General features: G+C 41.2%; 1 protein-coding gene across 4 annotated transcripts in view; it reads left to right on the top strand.

Moving 5' to 3' along the window:
• Positions 1-17396, top strand: part of LOC124034729 (PDZ domain-containing protein 2-like) — a 139140-nt gene that overhangs the window by 34669 nt on the left and 87075 nt on the right. For all 4 annotated transcript variants that reach the window (XM_046348218.1, XM_046348216.1, XM_046348217.1 and 1 more), the window contains exon 2: positions 8436-8958. In XM_046348218.1, coding sequence (XP_046204174.1) covers positions 8482-8958 — 477 coding nt within the window. In that variant the 5' untranslated portion in view covers positions 8436-8481. The remainder of the gene's footprint in view (positions 1-8435; positions 8959-17396) is intronic.

Genomic DNA, 17396 nt, shown 5'->3' with positions numbered 1-17396 from the left:
TATGATCTGTCATTACAACCAGTGTGGGTATGATCTGTCTTTAAAACCAGTGTGGGTATGATCTGTCATTACAACCAGTGTGGGTATGATCTAACTATCATTAAAGCCAGTGTGGGTATGATCTGTCTTTAAAACCAGTGTGGGTATGGTCTAACTATCATTAAAGCCAGTGTGGGTATGATCTAACTATAATTAAAACCAGTGTGGGTATGATCTGTCATTACAACCAGTGTGGGTATGATCTAACTATCATTAAAACCAGTGTGTGTATGATCTGTCATTACAACCAGTGTGTGTATGATCTGTCATTACAACCAGTGTGGGTATGATCTGTCATTACAACCAGTGTGGGTATGATCTGTCATTACAACCAGTGTGGGTATGATCTGTCATTACAACCAGTGTGGGTATGATCTAACTATCATTACAACCAGTGTGGGTATGATCTAACTATCATTACAACCAGTGTGTGTATGATCTGTCATTACAACCAGTGTGGGTATGATCTGTCATTACAACCAGTGTGGGTATGATCTGTCATTACAACCAGTGTGGGTATGATCTGTCATTACAACCAGTGTGGGTATGATCTAACTATCATTACAACCAGTGTGGGTATGATCTAACTATCATTACAACCAGTGTGTGTATGATCTGTCATTACAACCAGTGTGTGTATGATCTGTCATTACAACCAGTGTGTGTATGATCTGTCATTACAACCAGTGTGGGTATGATCTGTCATTACAACCAGTGTGGGTATGATCTAACTATCATTACAACCAGTGTGGGTATGATCTGTCATTACAACCAGTGTGGGTATGATCTAACTATCATTAAAACCAGTGTGTGTATGATCTGTCATTACAACCAGTGTGTGTATGATCTGTCATTACAACCAGTGTGTGTATGATCTGTCATTACAACCAGTGTGTGTATGATCTGTCATTACAACCAGTGTGGGTATGATCTGTCATTACAACCAGTGTGGCTCAGTTGGTAGAGCATGGTGCTTGTAACGCCAGGGTAGTGGGTTCGATCCCCGGGACCACCCAGTGTGGAATGTATGCACATATGACTGTAAGTCACTTTGGATAAAAGCGTCTGCTAAATGGCATATATTATTATTATTTATTATTATTATTATTATTATTATTATTATATTATATTATTATTATTTATTATTATTATATTATTATTATTATTATTATTATTATTATATTATTATATTATTATCTAACTATCATTACAACCAGTGTGGGTATGATCTGTCATTACAACCAGTGTGGGTATGATCTAACTATCATTAAAACCAGTGTGTGTATGATCTGTCATTACAACCAGTGTGGGTATGATCTGTCATTACAACCAGTGTGTGTATGATCTGTCATTACAACCAGTGTGGGTATGATCTGTCATTACAACCAGTGTGGGTATGATCTGTCATTACAACCAGTGTGGGTATGATCTGTCATTACAACCAGTGTGGGTATGATCTAACTATCATTACAACCAGTGTGGGTATGATCTAACTATCATTACAACCAGTGTGGGTATGATCTAACTATCATTACAACCAGTGTGTGTATGATCTGTCATTACAACCAGTGTGTGTATGATCTGTCATTACAACCAGTGTGTGTATGATCTGTCATTACAACCAGTGTGGGTATGATCTGTCATTACAACCAGTGTGGGTATGATCTAACTATCATTACAACCAGTGTGGGTATGATCTAACTATCATTAAAACCAGTGTGTGTATGATCTGTCATTACAACCAGTGTGTGTATGATCTGTCATTACAACCAGTGTGTGTATGATCTGTCATTACAACCAGTGTGGGTATGATCTGTCATTACAACCAGTGTGGGTATGATCTGTCATTACAACCAGTGTGGGTATGATCTAACTATCATTACAACCAGTGTGGGTATGATCTAACTATCATTAAAACCAGTGTGGGTATGATCTAACTATCATTACAACCAGTGTGGGTATGATCTAACTATCATTACAACCAGTGTGGGTATGATCTGTCATTACAACCAGTGTGGGTATGATCTGTCTTTAAAACCAGTGTGGGTATGATCTGTCATTACAACCAGTGTGGGTATGATCTAACTATCATTAAAGCCAGTGTGGGTATGATCTGTCTTTAAAACCAGTGTGGGTATGGTCTAACTATCATTAAAGCCAGTGTGGGTATGATCTAACTATAATTAAAACCAGTGTGGGTATGATCTGTCATTACAACCAGTGTGGGTATGATCTAACTATCATTACAACCAGTGTGGGTATGATCTAACTATCATTACAACCAGTGTGTGTATGATCTGTCATTACAACCAGTGTGTGTATGATCTGTCATTACAACCAGTGTGTGTATGATCTGTCATTACAACCAGTGTGGGTATGATCTGTCATTACAACCAGTGTGGGTATGATCTAACTATCATTACAACCAGTGTGGGTATGATCTAACTATCATTACAACCAGTGTGTGTATGATCTGTCATTACAACCAGTGTGTGTATGATCTGTCATTACAACCAGTGTGTGTATGATCTGTCATTACAACCAGTGTGGGTATGATCTGTCATTACAACCAGTGTGGGTATGATCTGTCATTACAACCAGTGTGGGTATGATCTAAAACTATGATCATTACAACCAGTGTGGGTATGATCTAACTATCATTACAACCAGTGTGGGTATGATCTAACTATCATTACAACCAGTGTGGGTATGATCTAACTATCATTACAACCAGTGTGGGTATGATCTGTCATTACAACCAGTGTGGGTATGATCTAACTATCATTAAACCAGTGTGGGTATGATCTGTCATTACAACCAGTGTGGGTATGATCTGTCATTAAAACCAGTGTGGGTATGATCTGTCATTACAACCAGTGTGGGTATGATCTGTCATTAAACCAGTATGATCATTAAATGATCCAGTGTGGGTATGATCTGTCATTAAAACCAGTGTGGGTATGATCTAACTATCATTAAAACAGTGTGGGTATGATCTAACTATCATTAAAGTGTGGGTATGATCTAACTATCATTACAACCAGTGTGGGTATGATCTGTCATTAAAACCAGTGTGTGTATGATCTGTCATTACAACCAGTGTGTGTATGATCTGTCATTACAACCAGTGTGGGTATGATCTGTCATTACAACCAGTGTGGGTATGATCTGTCATTACAACCAGTGTGGGTATGATCTGTCATTACAACCAGTGTGGGTATGATCTAACTATCATTACAACCAGTGTGGGTATGATCTGTCATTACAACCAGTGTGGGTATGATCTGTCATTACAACCAGTGTGGGTATGATCTAACTATCATTACAACCAGTGTGGGTATGATCTAACTATCATTACAACCAGTGTGGGTATGATCTAACTATCATTACAACCAGTGTGGGTATGATCTGTCATTACAACCAGTATCATTACAACCAGTGTGGGTATGATCTGTCATTACAACCAGTGTGGGTATGATCTGTCATTACAACCAGTGTGGGTATGATCTAACTATCATTACAACCAGTGTGGGTATGATCTAACTATCATTACAACCAGTGTGTGTATGATCTGTCATTACAACCAGTGTGTGTATGATCTGTCATTACAACCAGTGTGGGTATGATCTGTCTGATCTGTCATTACAACCAGTGTGGGTATGATCTGTCATCATACAACCAGTGTGGGTATGATCTAACTATCATTACAACCAGTGTGGGTATGATCTGTCATTACAACCAGTGTGGGTATGATCTGTCTTTACTGTGGGTATCTGTCATTACAACCAGTGTGGTATGATCTGTCATTACAACCAGTGTGGGTATGATCTGTCATTACAACCAGTGTGGGTATGTGTGTGTATGATCTGTCATTACAACCAGTGTGGGTATGATCTGTCATTACAACCAGTGTGGGTATGATCTAACTATCATTACAACCAGTGTGGGTATGATCTGTCATTACAACCAGTGTGGGTATGATCTAACTATCATTAAAACCAGTGTGTGTATGATCTGTCATTACAACCAGTGTGTGTATGATCTGTCATTACAACCAGTGTGGGTATGATCTGTCATTACAACCAGTGTGGGTATGATCTGTCATTACAACCAGTGTGGGTATGATCTGTCATTACAACCAGTGTGGGTATGATCTGTCATTACAACCAGTGTGGGTATGATCTAACTATCATTACAACCAGTGTGTGTATGATCTGTCATTACAACCAGTGTGTGTATGATCTGTCATTACAACCAGTGTGTGTATGATCTGTCATTACAACCAGTGTGGGTATGATCTGTCATTACAACCAGTGTGGGTATGATCTGTCATTACAACCAGTGTGGGTATGATCTGTCATTACAACCAGTGTGGGTATGATCTAACTATCATTACAACCAGTGTGGGTATGATCTAACTATCATTACAACCAGTGTGTGTATGATCTGTCATTACAACCAGTGTGTGTATGATCTGTCATTACAACCAGTGTGTGTATGATCTGTCATTACAACCAGTGTGGGTATGATCTGTCATTACAACCAGTGTGGGTATGATCTAACTATCATTACAACCAGTGTGGGTATGATCTAACTATCATTAAAACCAGTGTGTGTATGATCTGTCATTACAACCAGTGTGTGTATGATCTGTCATTACAACCAGTGTGGGTATGATCTGTCATTACAACCAGTGTGGGTATGATCTGTCATTACAACCAGTGTGGGTATGATCTGTCATTACAACCAGTGTGGGTATGATCTAACTATCATTACAACCAGTGTGGGTATGATCTAACTATCATTAAACCAGTGTGGGTATGATCTAACTATCATTACAACCAGTGTGGGTATGATCTAACTATCATTACAACCAGTGTGGGTATGATCTGTCATTACAACCAGTGTGGGTATGATCTGTCTTTTAAAACCAGTGTGGGTATGATCTGTCATTACAACCAGTGTGGGTATGATCTAACTATCATTAAACCAGTGTGGGTATGATCTGTCTTTAAAACCAGTGTGGGTATGATCTAACTATCATTAAACCAGTGTGGGTATGATCTAACTATAATTAAAACCAGTGTGGGTATGATCTGTCATTACAACCAGTGTGGGTATGATCTAACTATCATTACAACCAGTGTGGGTATGATCTAACTATCATTAAAACCAGTGTGTGTATGATCTGTCATTACAACCAGTGTGTGTATGATCTGTCATTACAACCAGTGTGTGTATGATCTGTCATTACAACCAGTGTGGGTATGATCTGTCATTACAACCAGTGTGGGTATGATCTGTCATTACAACCAGTGTGGGTATGATCTGTCATTACAACCAGTGTGGGTATGATCTAACTATCATTACAACCAGTGTGGGTATGATCTAACTATCATTAAAACCAGTGTGGGTATGATCTAACTATCATTACAACCAGTGTGGGTATGATCTAACTATCATTACAACCAGTGTGGGTATGATCTGTCATTACAACCAGTGTGGGTATGATCTGTCTTTAAAACCAGTGTGGGTATGATCTAACTATCATTACAACCAGTGTGGGTATGATCTGTCATTACAACCAGTGTGGGTATGATCTGTCTTTAAAACCAGTGTGGGTATGATCTAACTATCATTAAAGCCAGTGTGGGTATGATCTGTCTTTAAAACCAGTGTGGGTATGGTCTAACTATCATTAAAGCCAGTGTGGGTATGATCTAACTATAATTAAAACCAGTGTGGGTATGATCTGTCATTACAACCAGTGTGGGTATGATCTAACTATCATTAAAACCAGTGTGTGTATGATCTGTCATTACAACCAGTGTGTGTATGATCTGTCATTACAACCAGTGTGTGTATGATCTGTCATTACAACCAGTGTGGGTATGATCTGTCATTACAACCAGTGTGGGTATGATCTGTCATTACAACCAGTGTGGGTATGATCTGTCATTACAACCAGTGTGGGTATGATCTAACTATCATTACAACCAGTGTGGGTATGATCTAACTATCATTACAACCAGTGTGTGTATGATCTGTCATTACAACCAGTGTGGGTATGATCTAACTATCATTACAACCAGTGTGGGTATGATCTAACTATCATTAAAGCCAGTGTGGGTATGATCTAACTATCATTAAAGCCAGTGTGGGTATGATCTAACTATCATTACAACCAGTGTGGGTATGATCTAACTATCATTACAACCAGTGTGGGTATGATCTAACTATCATTACAACCAGTGTGGGTATGATCTGTCTTTAAAACCAGTGTGGGTATGATCTAACTATCATTAAAACCAGTGTGGGTATGATCTAACTATCATTACAACCAGTGTGGGTATGATCTAACTATCATTAAAACCAGTGTGGGTATGATCTAACTATCATTACAACCAGTGTGGGTATGATCTAACTATCATTACAACCAGTGTGGGCATGATCTGTCTTTAAAACCAGTGTGGGTATGATCTAACTAGCATTACAACCAGTGTGGGTATGATCTAACTATCATTACAACCAGTGTGAGTATGATCTGTCATTACAACCAGTGTGGGTATGATCTAACTAGCATTACAACCAGTGTGGGTATGATCTAACTATCATTACAACCAGTGTGAGTATGATCTGTCATTACAACCAGTGTGGGTATGATCTAACTATCATTACAACCAGTGTGAGTATGATCTGTCATTACAACCAGTGTGGGTATGATCTAACTATCATTACAACCAGTGTGTGTATAATCTGTCATTACAACCAGTGTGAGTATGATCTGTCATTACAACCAGTGTGGGTATGATCTGTCATTACAACCAGTGTGGGTATGATCTGTCATTACAACCAGTGTGGGTATGATCTAACTATCATTACAACCAGTGTGAGTATGATCTGTCATTACAACCAGTGTGGGTATGATCTGTCATTACAACCAGTGTGGGTATGATCTGTCATTACAACCAGTGTGGGTATGATTATGATTTTAACTATAATTTTGAAAACCAAACCACTGCATTCCACCTACTGCCAACAGGGCTTTCTGAATCAAGAGCACCTACAGCCAACAGGGCTTTCTGAATCAAGAGCACCTACAGCCAACAGGGCTTTCTGAATCAAGAGCACCTACTGTCAACAGGGCTTTCTGAATCAAGAGCACCTACTGCCAACAGGGCTTTCTGAATCAAGAGCACCTACCACCAACAGTAGAACACTAAATAAATGAGCACAAGCCTTTATGCCTTTATCCATGGCTTTTCTAAAGAAATGTTTGGTGATCGACTAGGAAGGCCTTGATCCACCGGTTGATGGCCACTGGTTTACTGTGTTCCACTCAGACAATAGTGACATAATGTCACTGAAATGGCTTGGAAATAATGTGCAGTCAGAGATTTCAGAGCTGCATCAAGATATCTGGAAGGGTAACATGATGATTTACACTGTTAATATGCTTCTCACTTATTCTGACATCTCCCCTCCTCCTCTCCTCCTCCATCTCCTGTCCTTCTCCTCTCTTCCTCCTCTACATCTCCTCTCCTCCTCCTCTCCATCTCCCCTCCTCCTCCTCTCCTTCTCCCTACATCTCCTCTCCTCCATCTCCTCTCCTTCTCCTCCCTACATCTCTCCATCTCCTGTCTTCCTACTCTCCATCTCCTGTCCTCCTCCTCTTCATCTCCTGTCCTCCTCCTCTTCATCTCCTGTCCTCCTCCTCTCCATCTCCTCCTCTCCATCTCATCCTCTCTATCTCCTCTCCTTCTCCTCCCTACATCTCTCCATCTCCTGTCCTCCTACTCTCCATCTTCTGTCCTCCTCCTCTTCATCTCCTGTCCTCCTCTCCATCTCCTCCTCTCCATCTCATCCTCTCTATCTCCTCTCCTTCTCCCTACATCTCTCCTCATCCTCCTCTCCATCTCCTCTCCTCCTCCATCTCCTGTCCTCCTCCTCTTCATCTCCTGTCCTCCTCCTCTCCATCTCCTCCTCTCCATCTCCCCTCCTCCTCCTCTCCTCCTCCTCTCCATCTCCTCTCCTTCTCCCTACATCTCTCATCCTCCTCTCCATCTCCTCTCCTCCTCCATATCCTGTCCTCCTCCTCTCCTCCATCTCCTGTCCTCCTCCTCTCCATCTCCTCTCCTCCTCCTCTCCTTCTCCCTACATCTCTCATCCTCCTCTCCATCTCCTCTCCTCCTCCATATCCTGTCCTCCTCCTCTCCTCCATCTCCTGTCCTCCTCCTCTCCAACTCCACTCCTTCTCCCTACATCTCTCATCCTCCTCTCCATCTCCTCTCCTCCTCCATATCCTGTCCTCCTCCACTCCTCCATCTCCTGTCCTCCTCCTCTCCATCTCCTCTCCTCCTCCATCGCCTGTCCTCCTCCTCTCCTTTTCTCTACAGTTACCTGGCTGAGCAGTGCTGGAATGGCGGCTGCATCTACCTGATCATGCTCCGGAGGATCAAGCGCAAAGCCCCTCTCCCTCCATGCAATGGAAACAGCAAAGTTACCAACAGTGGTGGCTCCACCCACTCCCTGGACGACCTGAGCAGCATCTCCTCCGAGCCTCCCAGCAGCCTGCTGACGCAGAACGGCGATGGCAAACGTTTGCGAAAGTTCGGCGTCATCTCCCGGTCGTCGTTAAATCGTGATAGTACGGACGGTAGCTGTGACGATGGCGGCAGGGAGACACTGGAGAATGGTTACCACGGCTACAGAGGATCCACGGTATCCATGGAGATGGAGGTCACGCCTCCTGAGGGGAGACCAGGAAGGAAGGATGAGGGGCCCATGACTGTCCTGCCCCCTCTAGCGATCCCCCGTAACCTGCTGAACAGTGGAGGGACCGCCACCCTGCCGAACCGCTCCCACAGGGGACTGTCAGAACACAAGACAGAGTCATTCAGCAGTGATACCTCCAGTCAGGTAAGACAGACAGTCTCTAAGCAGTGATACCTCCAGTCAGGTAAGACAGACAGTCTCTAAGCAGTGATACCTCCAGTCAGGTAAGACAGACAGTCTCTATCAGTGATACCTCCAGTCAGGTAAGACAGACAGTCTCTAAGCAGTGATACCTCCAGTCAGGTAAGACAGACAGTCTCTAAGCAGTGATACCTCCAGTCAGGTAAGACAGACAGTCTCTAAGCAGTGATACCTCCAGTCAGGTAAGACAGACAGTCTCTATCAGTGATACCTCCTGTCAGGTAAGACAGACAGTCTCTAAGCAGTGATACCTCCAGTCAGGTAAGACAGACAGTCTCTAAGCAGTGAATCCTCCAATCAGGTTAGACAGAGCACTCCGTGGGTTCAATACATTGGTTAAATGGAGCTGCTTGATTTAGTCTACTCGGTACAATGGAACTATTGGAATTGTAAAAGATCACAACTCATAATCTAAATTAAGTGCAAAGTTTTTGCCACCTACAGCGCCTCAGGGAAGTATTCAGACCCTTTGACTTTATCCACATTATATTACGTTACAGCCTCCTTCTAAAATGGATTACATCATTTTTTCCCTGCATTATACACCGTAATGACAAAATGAAAATGTACAAATGTATAAAAAAACAACAACAACTGTAATATCACATTTCCATAAGTATTCAGACGCTTTACTCAGTACTTTATTGAAGCACCTTTGGCAGCGATCACAGCCTCGAGTTGTCTTGGATATGACGCTACAAGCTTGGTACACCTATATTTGGGGAGTTTCTCCCATTCTTCTCTGCAGATCCTCTCAAGATCTGTCAGGTTGGATGGGGAGTGTCGCTGCACAGCTATTTTCAGGTCTCTCTAGAGATGTTCGATTGGATTCAAGTCCAGGCTCTGGCTGGGCCACTCGAGGACATTCAAAGACTTGTCCCGAAGCCACTCCTCCATTGTCTTGGCTGTATGCTTAGGGTCGTTGTCCTGTTGGAAGGTGAACCTTCGCCCCAGTCTGAGGTCCTGAGCGCTCTGGAGCAGGTTTTCATCAAGGATCTTTCTGTACTTTGCTCATCTTTGCCTCGATCCTGACTAGTCCCTTAGCCACTGAAAAACATCTCCACAGCATGATGCTGCCACCACCATGCTTCACCGTGGGGATGGTGCCAGGTTTCCTCCAGACGTGACGCTTGGCATTCAGGCCAAAGAATGAAATCTTGGTTTCATCAGACCAGGGAATATTGTTTATTATGGTCTGAGAGTCTTTAGGTGCCTTTTGGCAAACTCCAAGCAGGCTGTCATGTACCTGTGACTGAGGAGTGGCTTCAATGTGTCCACTCTACGATAAAGACCTGTTTGGCGGAGATTGGAGTATTTGTCGACAGTTCTCCCATCTCCACAGAGGAACTCTGGAGGTCTGTCAGAGTGACCATCAGGTTCCTGGTCACCTCCCTGATCAATACACTTCTCCCTTGATTGCTTAGCCTCGGCACAATCCTGTCTCAGAGCTCTATGGACAATTCCTCCGACCCCATGTCTTGGTTTTTGCTCTGACATGCACTGACAACTGTGGGACCTTGTATAGGCAGGTATGTGCCTTTCCAAATAATGTCCAATCAATTGAATATACCACAGGTGGACTCCAATCAAGTTGTAGAAACATCTCAAGAATGATCAATGGAACCGTTCTGCCCCTGAACAGGCAGTTAACCCACTGTTCCTAGACCAGTTAACCCACTGTTCCTAGACCAGTCAACCCACTGTTCCTAGACCAGTTAACCCCACTGTTCCTAGACCAGTTAACCCACTGTACCTAGACCAATCAACCCACTGTTCCTAGACCAGTTAATCCACTGTTCCTAGACCAGTTAACCCACTGTTCCTAGACCAGTTAACCCACTGTTCCTAGACCAGTTAACCCACTGTTCCTAGACCAGTTAACCCACTGTTCCTAGACCAGTTAACCCACTGTTCCTAGACCAGTTAACCCACTGTTCCTAGACCAGTTAACCCACTGTTCCTAGACCAGTTAACCCATTGTTCCTAGACCAGTTAACCCACTGTTTCTAGACCAGTTAACCCACTGTACCTAGACCAGTTAACCCACTGTACCTAGACCAGTTAACCCACTGTTCCTAGACCAGTGAACCCCACTGTTCCTAGACCAGTTAACCCACTGTTCCTAGACCAGTTAACCCACTGTTCCTAGACCAGTTAACCCATTGTTCCTAGACCAGTTAACCCACTGTTTCTAGACCAGTTAACCCACTGTACCTAGACCAGTTAACCCACTGTACCTAGACCAGTTAACCCACTGTTCCTAGACCAGTGAACCCCACTGTTCCTAGACCAGTTAACCCACTGTTCCTAGACCAGTTAACCCACTGTTCCTAGACCAGTTAACCCACTGTTCCTAGACCAGTTAACCCCCTGTTCCTAGACCAGTTAACCCACTGTTCCTAGGCCGTCATTGAAAATAAGAATTTGTTCTTAACTGACTTGCCTAGTTAAATAAAGGTAAAAAAAATATTTTTAAACGTTTAAAAAACACACACACACACACACTCTGTCACTCCAACAAACACACGCACGCGCACACACACTCACTCACTCCGTCTGCTCACTCACACATAATATGCACATACATTCATACTGACTCCACACCCACTCACATAAACACTGCTGCTACTCTGTTTATCAAATATTCTGTTGTCACCTTACCCCTATACATATCTTCAGTTGAAGTCGGATGTTTGCATACACTTAGGTTGGAGTCATTAAAACTCGGTTTTCAACCACTCCACAAATTTCTTGTTAACAAACTATAGTTTTGGCAAGTCAGTTAGGACGTCTACTCTGTGCATGACACAAGTAATTTTTCCAACAATTGTTTACAGACAGATTATTTCACTTTTAATTCACCGTATCACAATTCTAGTGGGTCAGAAGTTTACATACACTAAGTTGACTGTGCCTTTAAACAGCTTGGAAAATTCCAGAAAATGATGTCATGGCTTTAGAAGCTTCTGATAGGCTAATTGACATAATTTGAGTCAATTGGAGGTGTACCTGTGGATGTATTTCAAGGCCTACCTTCAAACTCTGTGCCTCTGCTTGACATCATGGGAAAATCAAGAGACCTCAGCCAAGACCTGAGAAAAAGATTTGTAGATCTCCAAAAGTCTGGCTCATCCTTGGGAGCAATTTCCATTGGGTTAGGGTTGCCATTGGGTTAGGGTTGGGAGAGTAGAGGACTAACCAAAGGCCTGAAGGTGCCACGTTCATCTGTACAAACAATAGTATGCACGTATAAACACCATGGGACCACGCAGCTGTCATACCCCTCAGGAAGAAGACACGTTCTGTCTCCGAGAGATGAATGTACTTTGGTGCGAAAAATGCAAAAAAAATCCCAGAACCACAGCAAAGGACCTTGTGAAGATGCTGGAGGAAACAAGTACAAAAGTATCTTTATCCACAGTAAAACGAGTCCTATATCGACATAACCTGAAAGGCCGCTCAGCAAGGAAGAAGCCACTGCTCCAAAGCCACCATAAAAATGCCAGACTACAGTTTGCAACTGCACATGGGGACAAAGATCGTACTTTTTTGGAGAAATGTCCTCTGTTCTGATGAAACAAAGATATAACTGTTTGGCCATAATGACCATCGTTATGTTTGGAGGAAAAAGGGAGAGGCTTGCAAGCCGAAGAACACCATCCCAACTTTGAAGCACGGAGGTGGCAGCATCATGTTGTGGAGGTGCGTTGCTGCAGGAGGGACTGGTGCACTTCACAAAATAGATTGCTTCATGAGGTAGGAAAAGGATGTGAATATATTGAAGCAACATCTCAAGACATCAGTCAGGAAGTTAAAGCTAGGTCGCAAATGGGTCTTCCAAATGGACATTGACCCCAAGCACACTTCCAAAGTTGTGGCAAAATGGCTTAAGGACAACAGAGTCAAGGTATTGGAGTGGCCATCACAAAGCCCTGACCTCAATCCTATAGAAAATTTGTGGGCAGAACTGAAAAAAAGCGTGTGCGAGCAAGGAGGCCTACAAACCTGACTTAGTTACACCAGCTCTGTCAGGAGGAATGGGCCAAAATTCACCCAACTTATTGTGGGAAGCTTGTGGAAGGCTCCACGAAACATTTGACCCCAAGGTAAACAATTTAAAGCCAATGCTACCAAATACTACATATTCTTAAAATTAAGTGGTGATCCTAACTGACCTAAAACAGGGAATTTTTACTAGGATTAAATGTCAGGAATTGTGACAAACAGAGTTTAAATGTAGTTGACTAAGGTGTAAGTATGTAAACTTCCGACTTCAACTCTACATCCATCACTCCATTATCTCTGCACGTTGTTTTTTATTTATTTATTTATTCGTTATTTTACCAGGTAAGTTGACTGAGAACACGTTCTCATTTGCAGCAACGACCTGGGGAATAGTTACAGGGGAGAGGATGGGGATGAATGAGCCAATTGTAAACTGGGGATTGTTATGGTACTGGAACTTACCCTGTAAATAGTCACCTTCCCCCTACACATATCTACCTCCTATAGTATGGTATTAACTAACCCTGTATATAGTATGGTACTAACTGACCCTGTATATAGTGTGGTATTAACTGACCCTGTATATATTATGGTATTAACTGACCCTGTATATAGTATGGTATTAACTGACCCTGTATATAGTATGGTACTAACTCACCCTGTATATAGTATGGTATTAACTGACCCTGTATATAGTATGGTACTAACTGACCCTGTATATAGTATGGTATTAACTGACCCTGTATATAGTATGGTATTAACTGACCCTGTATATAGTATGGTACTAACTGACCCTGTATATAGTATGGTATTAACTGACCCTGTATATAGTATGGTATTAACTGACCCTGTATATAGTATGGTATTAACTGACCCTGTATATAGTGTGGTATTAACTGACCCTGTATATAGTATGGTACTAACTGACCCTGTATATAGTATGGTATTAACTGACCCTGTATATAGTATGATATTAACTGACCCTGTATATAGTATGGTATTAACTAACCCTGTATATAGTATGGTATTAACTGACCCTGTATATAGTATGGTATTAACTGACCCTGTACATAGTATGGTATTAACCTGACCCTATATATAGTGTGGTATTAACTGACCCTGTATATAGTGTGGTATTAACTGACCCTGTATATAGTATGGTATTAACTGACCCTGTATATAGTATGGTATTAACTGACCCTGTATATAGTATGGTATTAACTAACCCTGTATAGAGTATGGTATTAACTGACCCTGTATATAGTATGGTATTAACTGACCCTGTATATAGTATGGTATTAACTGACCCTGTATATAGTATGGTATTAACTACCCTGTATAGAGTATGGTATTAACTGACCCTGTATATAGTATGGTATTAACTAACCCTGTATAGAGTATGGTATTAACTGACCCTGTATATAGTATGGTATTAACTGACCCTGTATATAGTATGGTATTAACTGACCCTGTATATAGTATGGTATTAACTAACCCTGTATAGAGTATGGTATTAACTGACCCTGTATATAGTATGGTACTAACTAACCCTGTATATAGTATGGTATTAACTGACCCTGTATATAGTATGGTATTAACTAACCCTGTATATAGTATGGTATTAACTGACCCTGTATATAGTATGGTATTAACTGACCCTGTATATAGTATGGTATTAACTGACCCTGTATATAGTATGGTACTAACTGACCCTGTATATAGTATGGTATTAACTGACCCTGTATATAGTATGGTATTAACTGACCCTGTATATAGTATGGTATTAACTAACCCTGTATAGAGTATGGTATTAACTGACCCTGTATATAGTATGGTATTAACTGACCCTGTATATAGTATGGTATTAACTAACCCTGTATATAGTGTGGTATTAACTGACCCTGTATATAGTATGGTATTAACTAACCCTGTATAGAGTATGGTATTAACTGACCCTGTATATAGTATGGTATTAACTGACCCTGTATATAGTACGGTATTAACTGACCCTGTATATAGTATGGTATTAACTGACCCTGTATATAGTATGGTATTAACTGACCCTGTATATAGTATGGTATTAACTGACCCTGTATATAGTATGGTATTAACTGACCCTGTATATAGTATGGTATTAACTGACCCTGTATATAGTATGGTACTAACTGACCCTGTATATAGTATGGTATTATCTGACCCTGTATATAGTATGGTATTAACTGACCCTGTATATAGTATGGTATTAACTGACCCTGTATATAGTATGGTATTAACTGACCCTGTATATAGTATGGTATTGCCTACACAACACTGCCCCAGTGGGAGTACATTAAATGTCAATGCGATCTGCAAAGTTACGGAAAACGACATTGCGACACTGCGCTACACTCCGCAGCATTTAGCCAATCAGATGCACTCCGTAGGGTATAAATCAGCATTTAGCCAATCAGAGGGGGTTAGGTTGCTCAGCATTTAGCCAATCAGAGGGGGTTAGGCTGCCTTGAAGCCCTGACAGGCCTGGCTAGTTTAGAGATTGAAGACAAGGCATTGTGCAAAATGGATGGGTCACTTCCAGACATTAATGAGACCAAACTGAGGAGACAAACAGTAGAAGTGAATGACGTGAGAAAGTCTGTTGTTCATAGAGTCCCGTCTTTCTTCTGAATGGGGATGACGTTAGCTGCATGTTGAGTTAGCTTTTCTTCAGAATTACTGTAATCCTGCCAACAAACTCTCCCTTGTACACCCATGAGTCATCCACAGTGACTAACCTCACCACAGAACCACAGACAAAGTGGATCAATGCTAAGCAAATACACACAACAGCACGCTACTGTTAACTCTGACTACTGTTAACTCTGACTACTGTTAAATGACTACTGTTAACTCTCACTACTGTTATCTCTGACTACTGTTAACTCTCACTACTGTTATCTCTGACTACTGTTAACTCTGACTACTGTTAACTCTGACTACTGTTAACTCTGACTACTGTTAACTCTGACTACTGTTAACTCTAACTACTGTTAACTCTGACTACTGTTAACTCTGACAACTGTTAACTCTGACTACTGTTAAATGACTACTGTTAACTCTGACTACTGTTAACTCTGACTACTGTTAAATGACTACTGTTAACTCTGACTACTGTTAACTCTGACTACTGTTAAATGACTACTGTTAACTCTGACTACTGTTAACTCTGACTACTGTTAACTCTGACTACTGTTAACTCTGACTACTGTTAAATGACTACTGTTAAATGACTACTGTTAACTCTGACTACTGTTAACTCTGACTACTGTTAACTCAGACTACTGTTAACTCTGACTACTGTTAAATGACTACTGTTAACTCTGACTACTGTTAACTCTGACTACTGTTAAATGACTACTGTTAACTCTGACTACTGTTAAATGACTACTGTTAACTCTGACTACTGTTAACTCTGACTACTGTTAAATGACTACTGTTAACTCTGACTACTGTTAACTCTGACTACAGTTAACTCTGACTACTGTTAACTCTGACTACTGTTAACTCTGACTACTGTTAAATGACTACTGTTAACTCTGACTACTGTTAACTCTGACTACTGTTAACTCTGACACTACTGTTAACTCTGACTACTGTTAACTCTGACTACTGTTAAATGACTACTGTTAACTCTGACTACTGTTAACTGTTAACTCTGACTACTGTTAACTCTGACTACTGTTAACTCTGACTACTGTTAACTGTTAACTCTGACTACTGTTAACTCTGACTACTGTTAACTCTGACTACTGTTAACTCTGACTACTGTTAACTCTAACTACTGTTAACTCTGACTACTGTTAACTCTGACTACTGTTAACTCTGACTACTGTTAACTCTGACTACTGTTAAATGACTACTGTTAACTCTGACTACTGTTAACTCTGACTACTGTTAACTCTAACTACTGTTAACTCTGACTACTGTTAACTCTGACTACTGTTAACTCTGACTACTGTTAACTCTGACTACTGTTAAATGACTACTGTTAACTCTGACTACTGTTAACTCTGACTACTGTTAACTCTGACTACTGTTAACTCTGACTACTGTTAAATGACTACTGTTAACTCTGACTACTGTTAACTCTGACTACTGTTAACTCTGACTACTGTTAACTCTGACTACTGTTAACTCTGACTACTGTTAACTCTGACTACTGTTAACTCTAACTACTGTTAACTCTGACTACTGTTAACTGACTACTGTTAACTGACTACTGTTAACTCTAACTACTGTTAACTCTAACTACTGTTAACTCTAACTACTGTTAACTCTGACTACTGTTAACTGACTACTGTTAACTCTAACTACTGTTAACTCTGACTACTGTTAACTCT

Source organism: Oncorhynchus gorbuscha, linkage group LG04 (assembly GCF_021184085.1).
Source record: "Oncorhynchus gorbuscha isolate QuinsamMale2020 ecotype Even-year linkage group LG04, OgorEven_v1.0, whole genome shotgun sequence".
Classification (NCBI taxonomy): domain Eukaryota; kingdom Metazoa; phylum Chordata; class Actinopteri; order Salmoniformes; family Salmonidae; genus Oncorhynchus; species Oncorhynchus gorbuscha.
The sequence above is the reverse complement of the archived record's forward strand: the minus strand, read 5'-3'. Positions and strand labels throughout refer to the sequence as shown.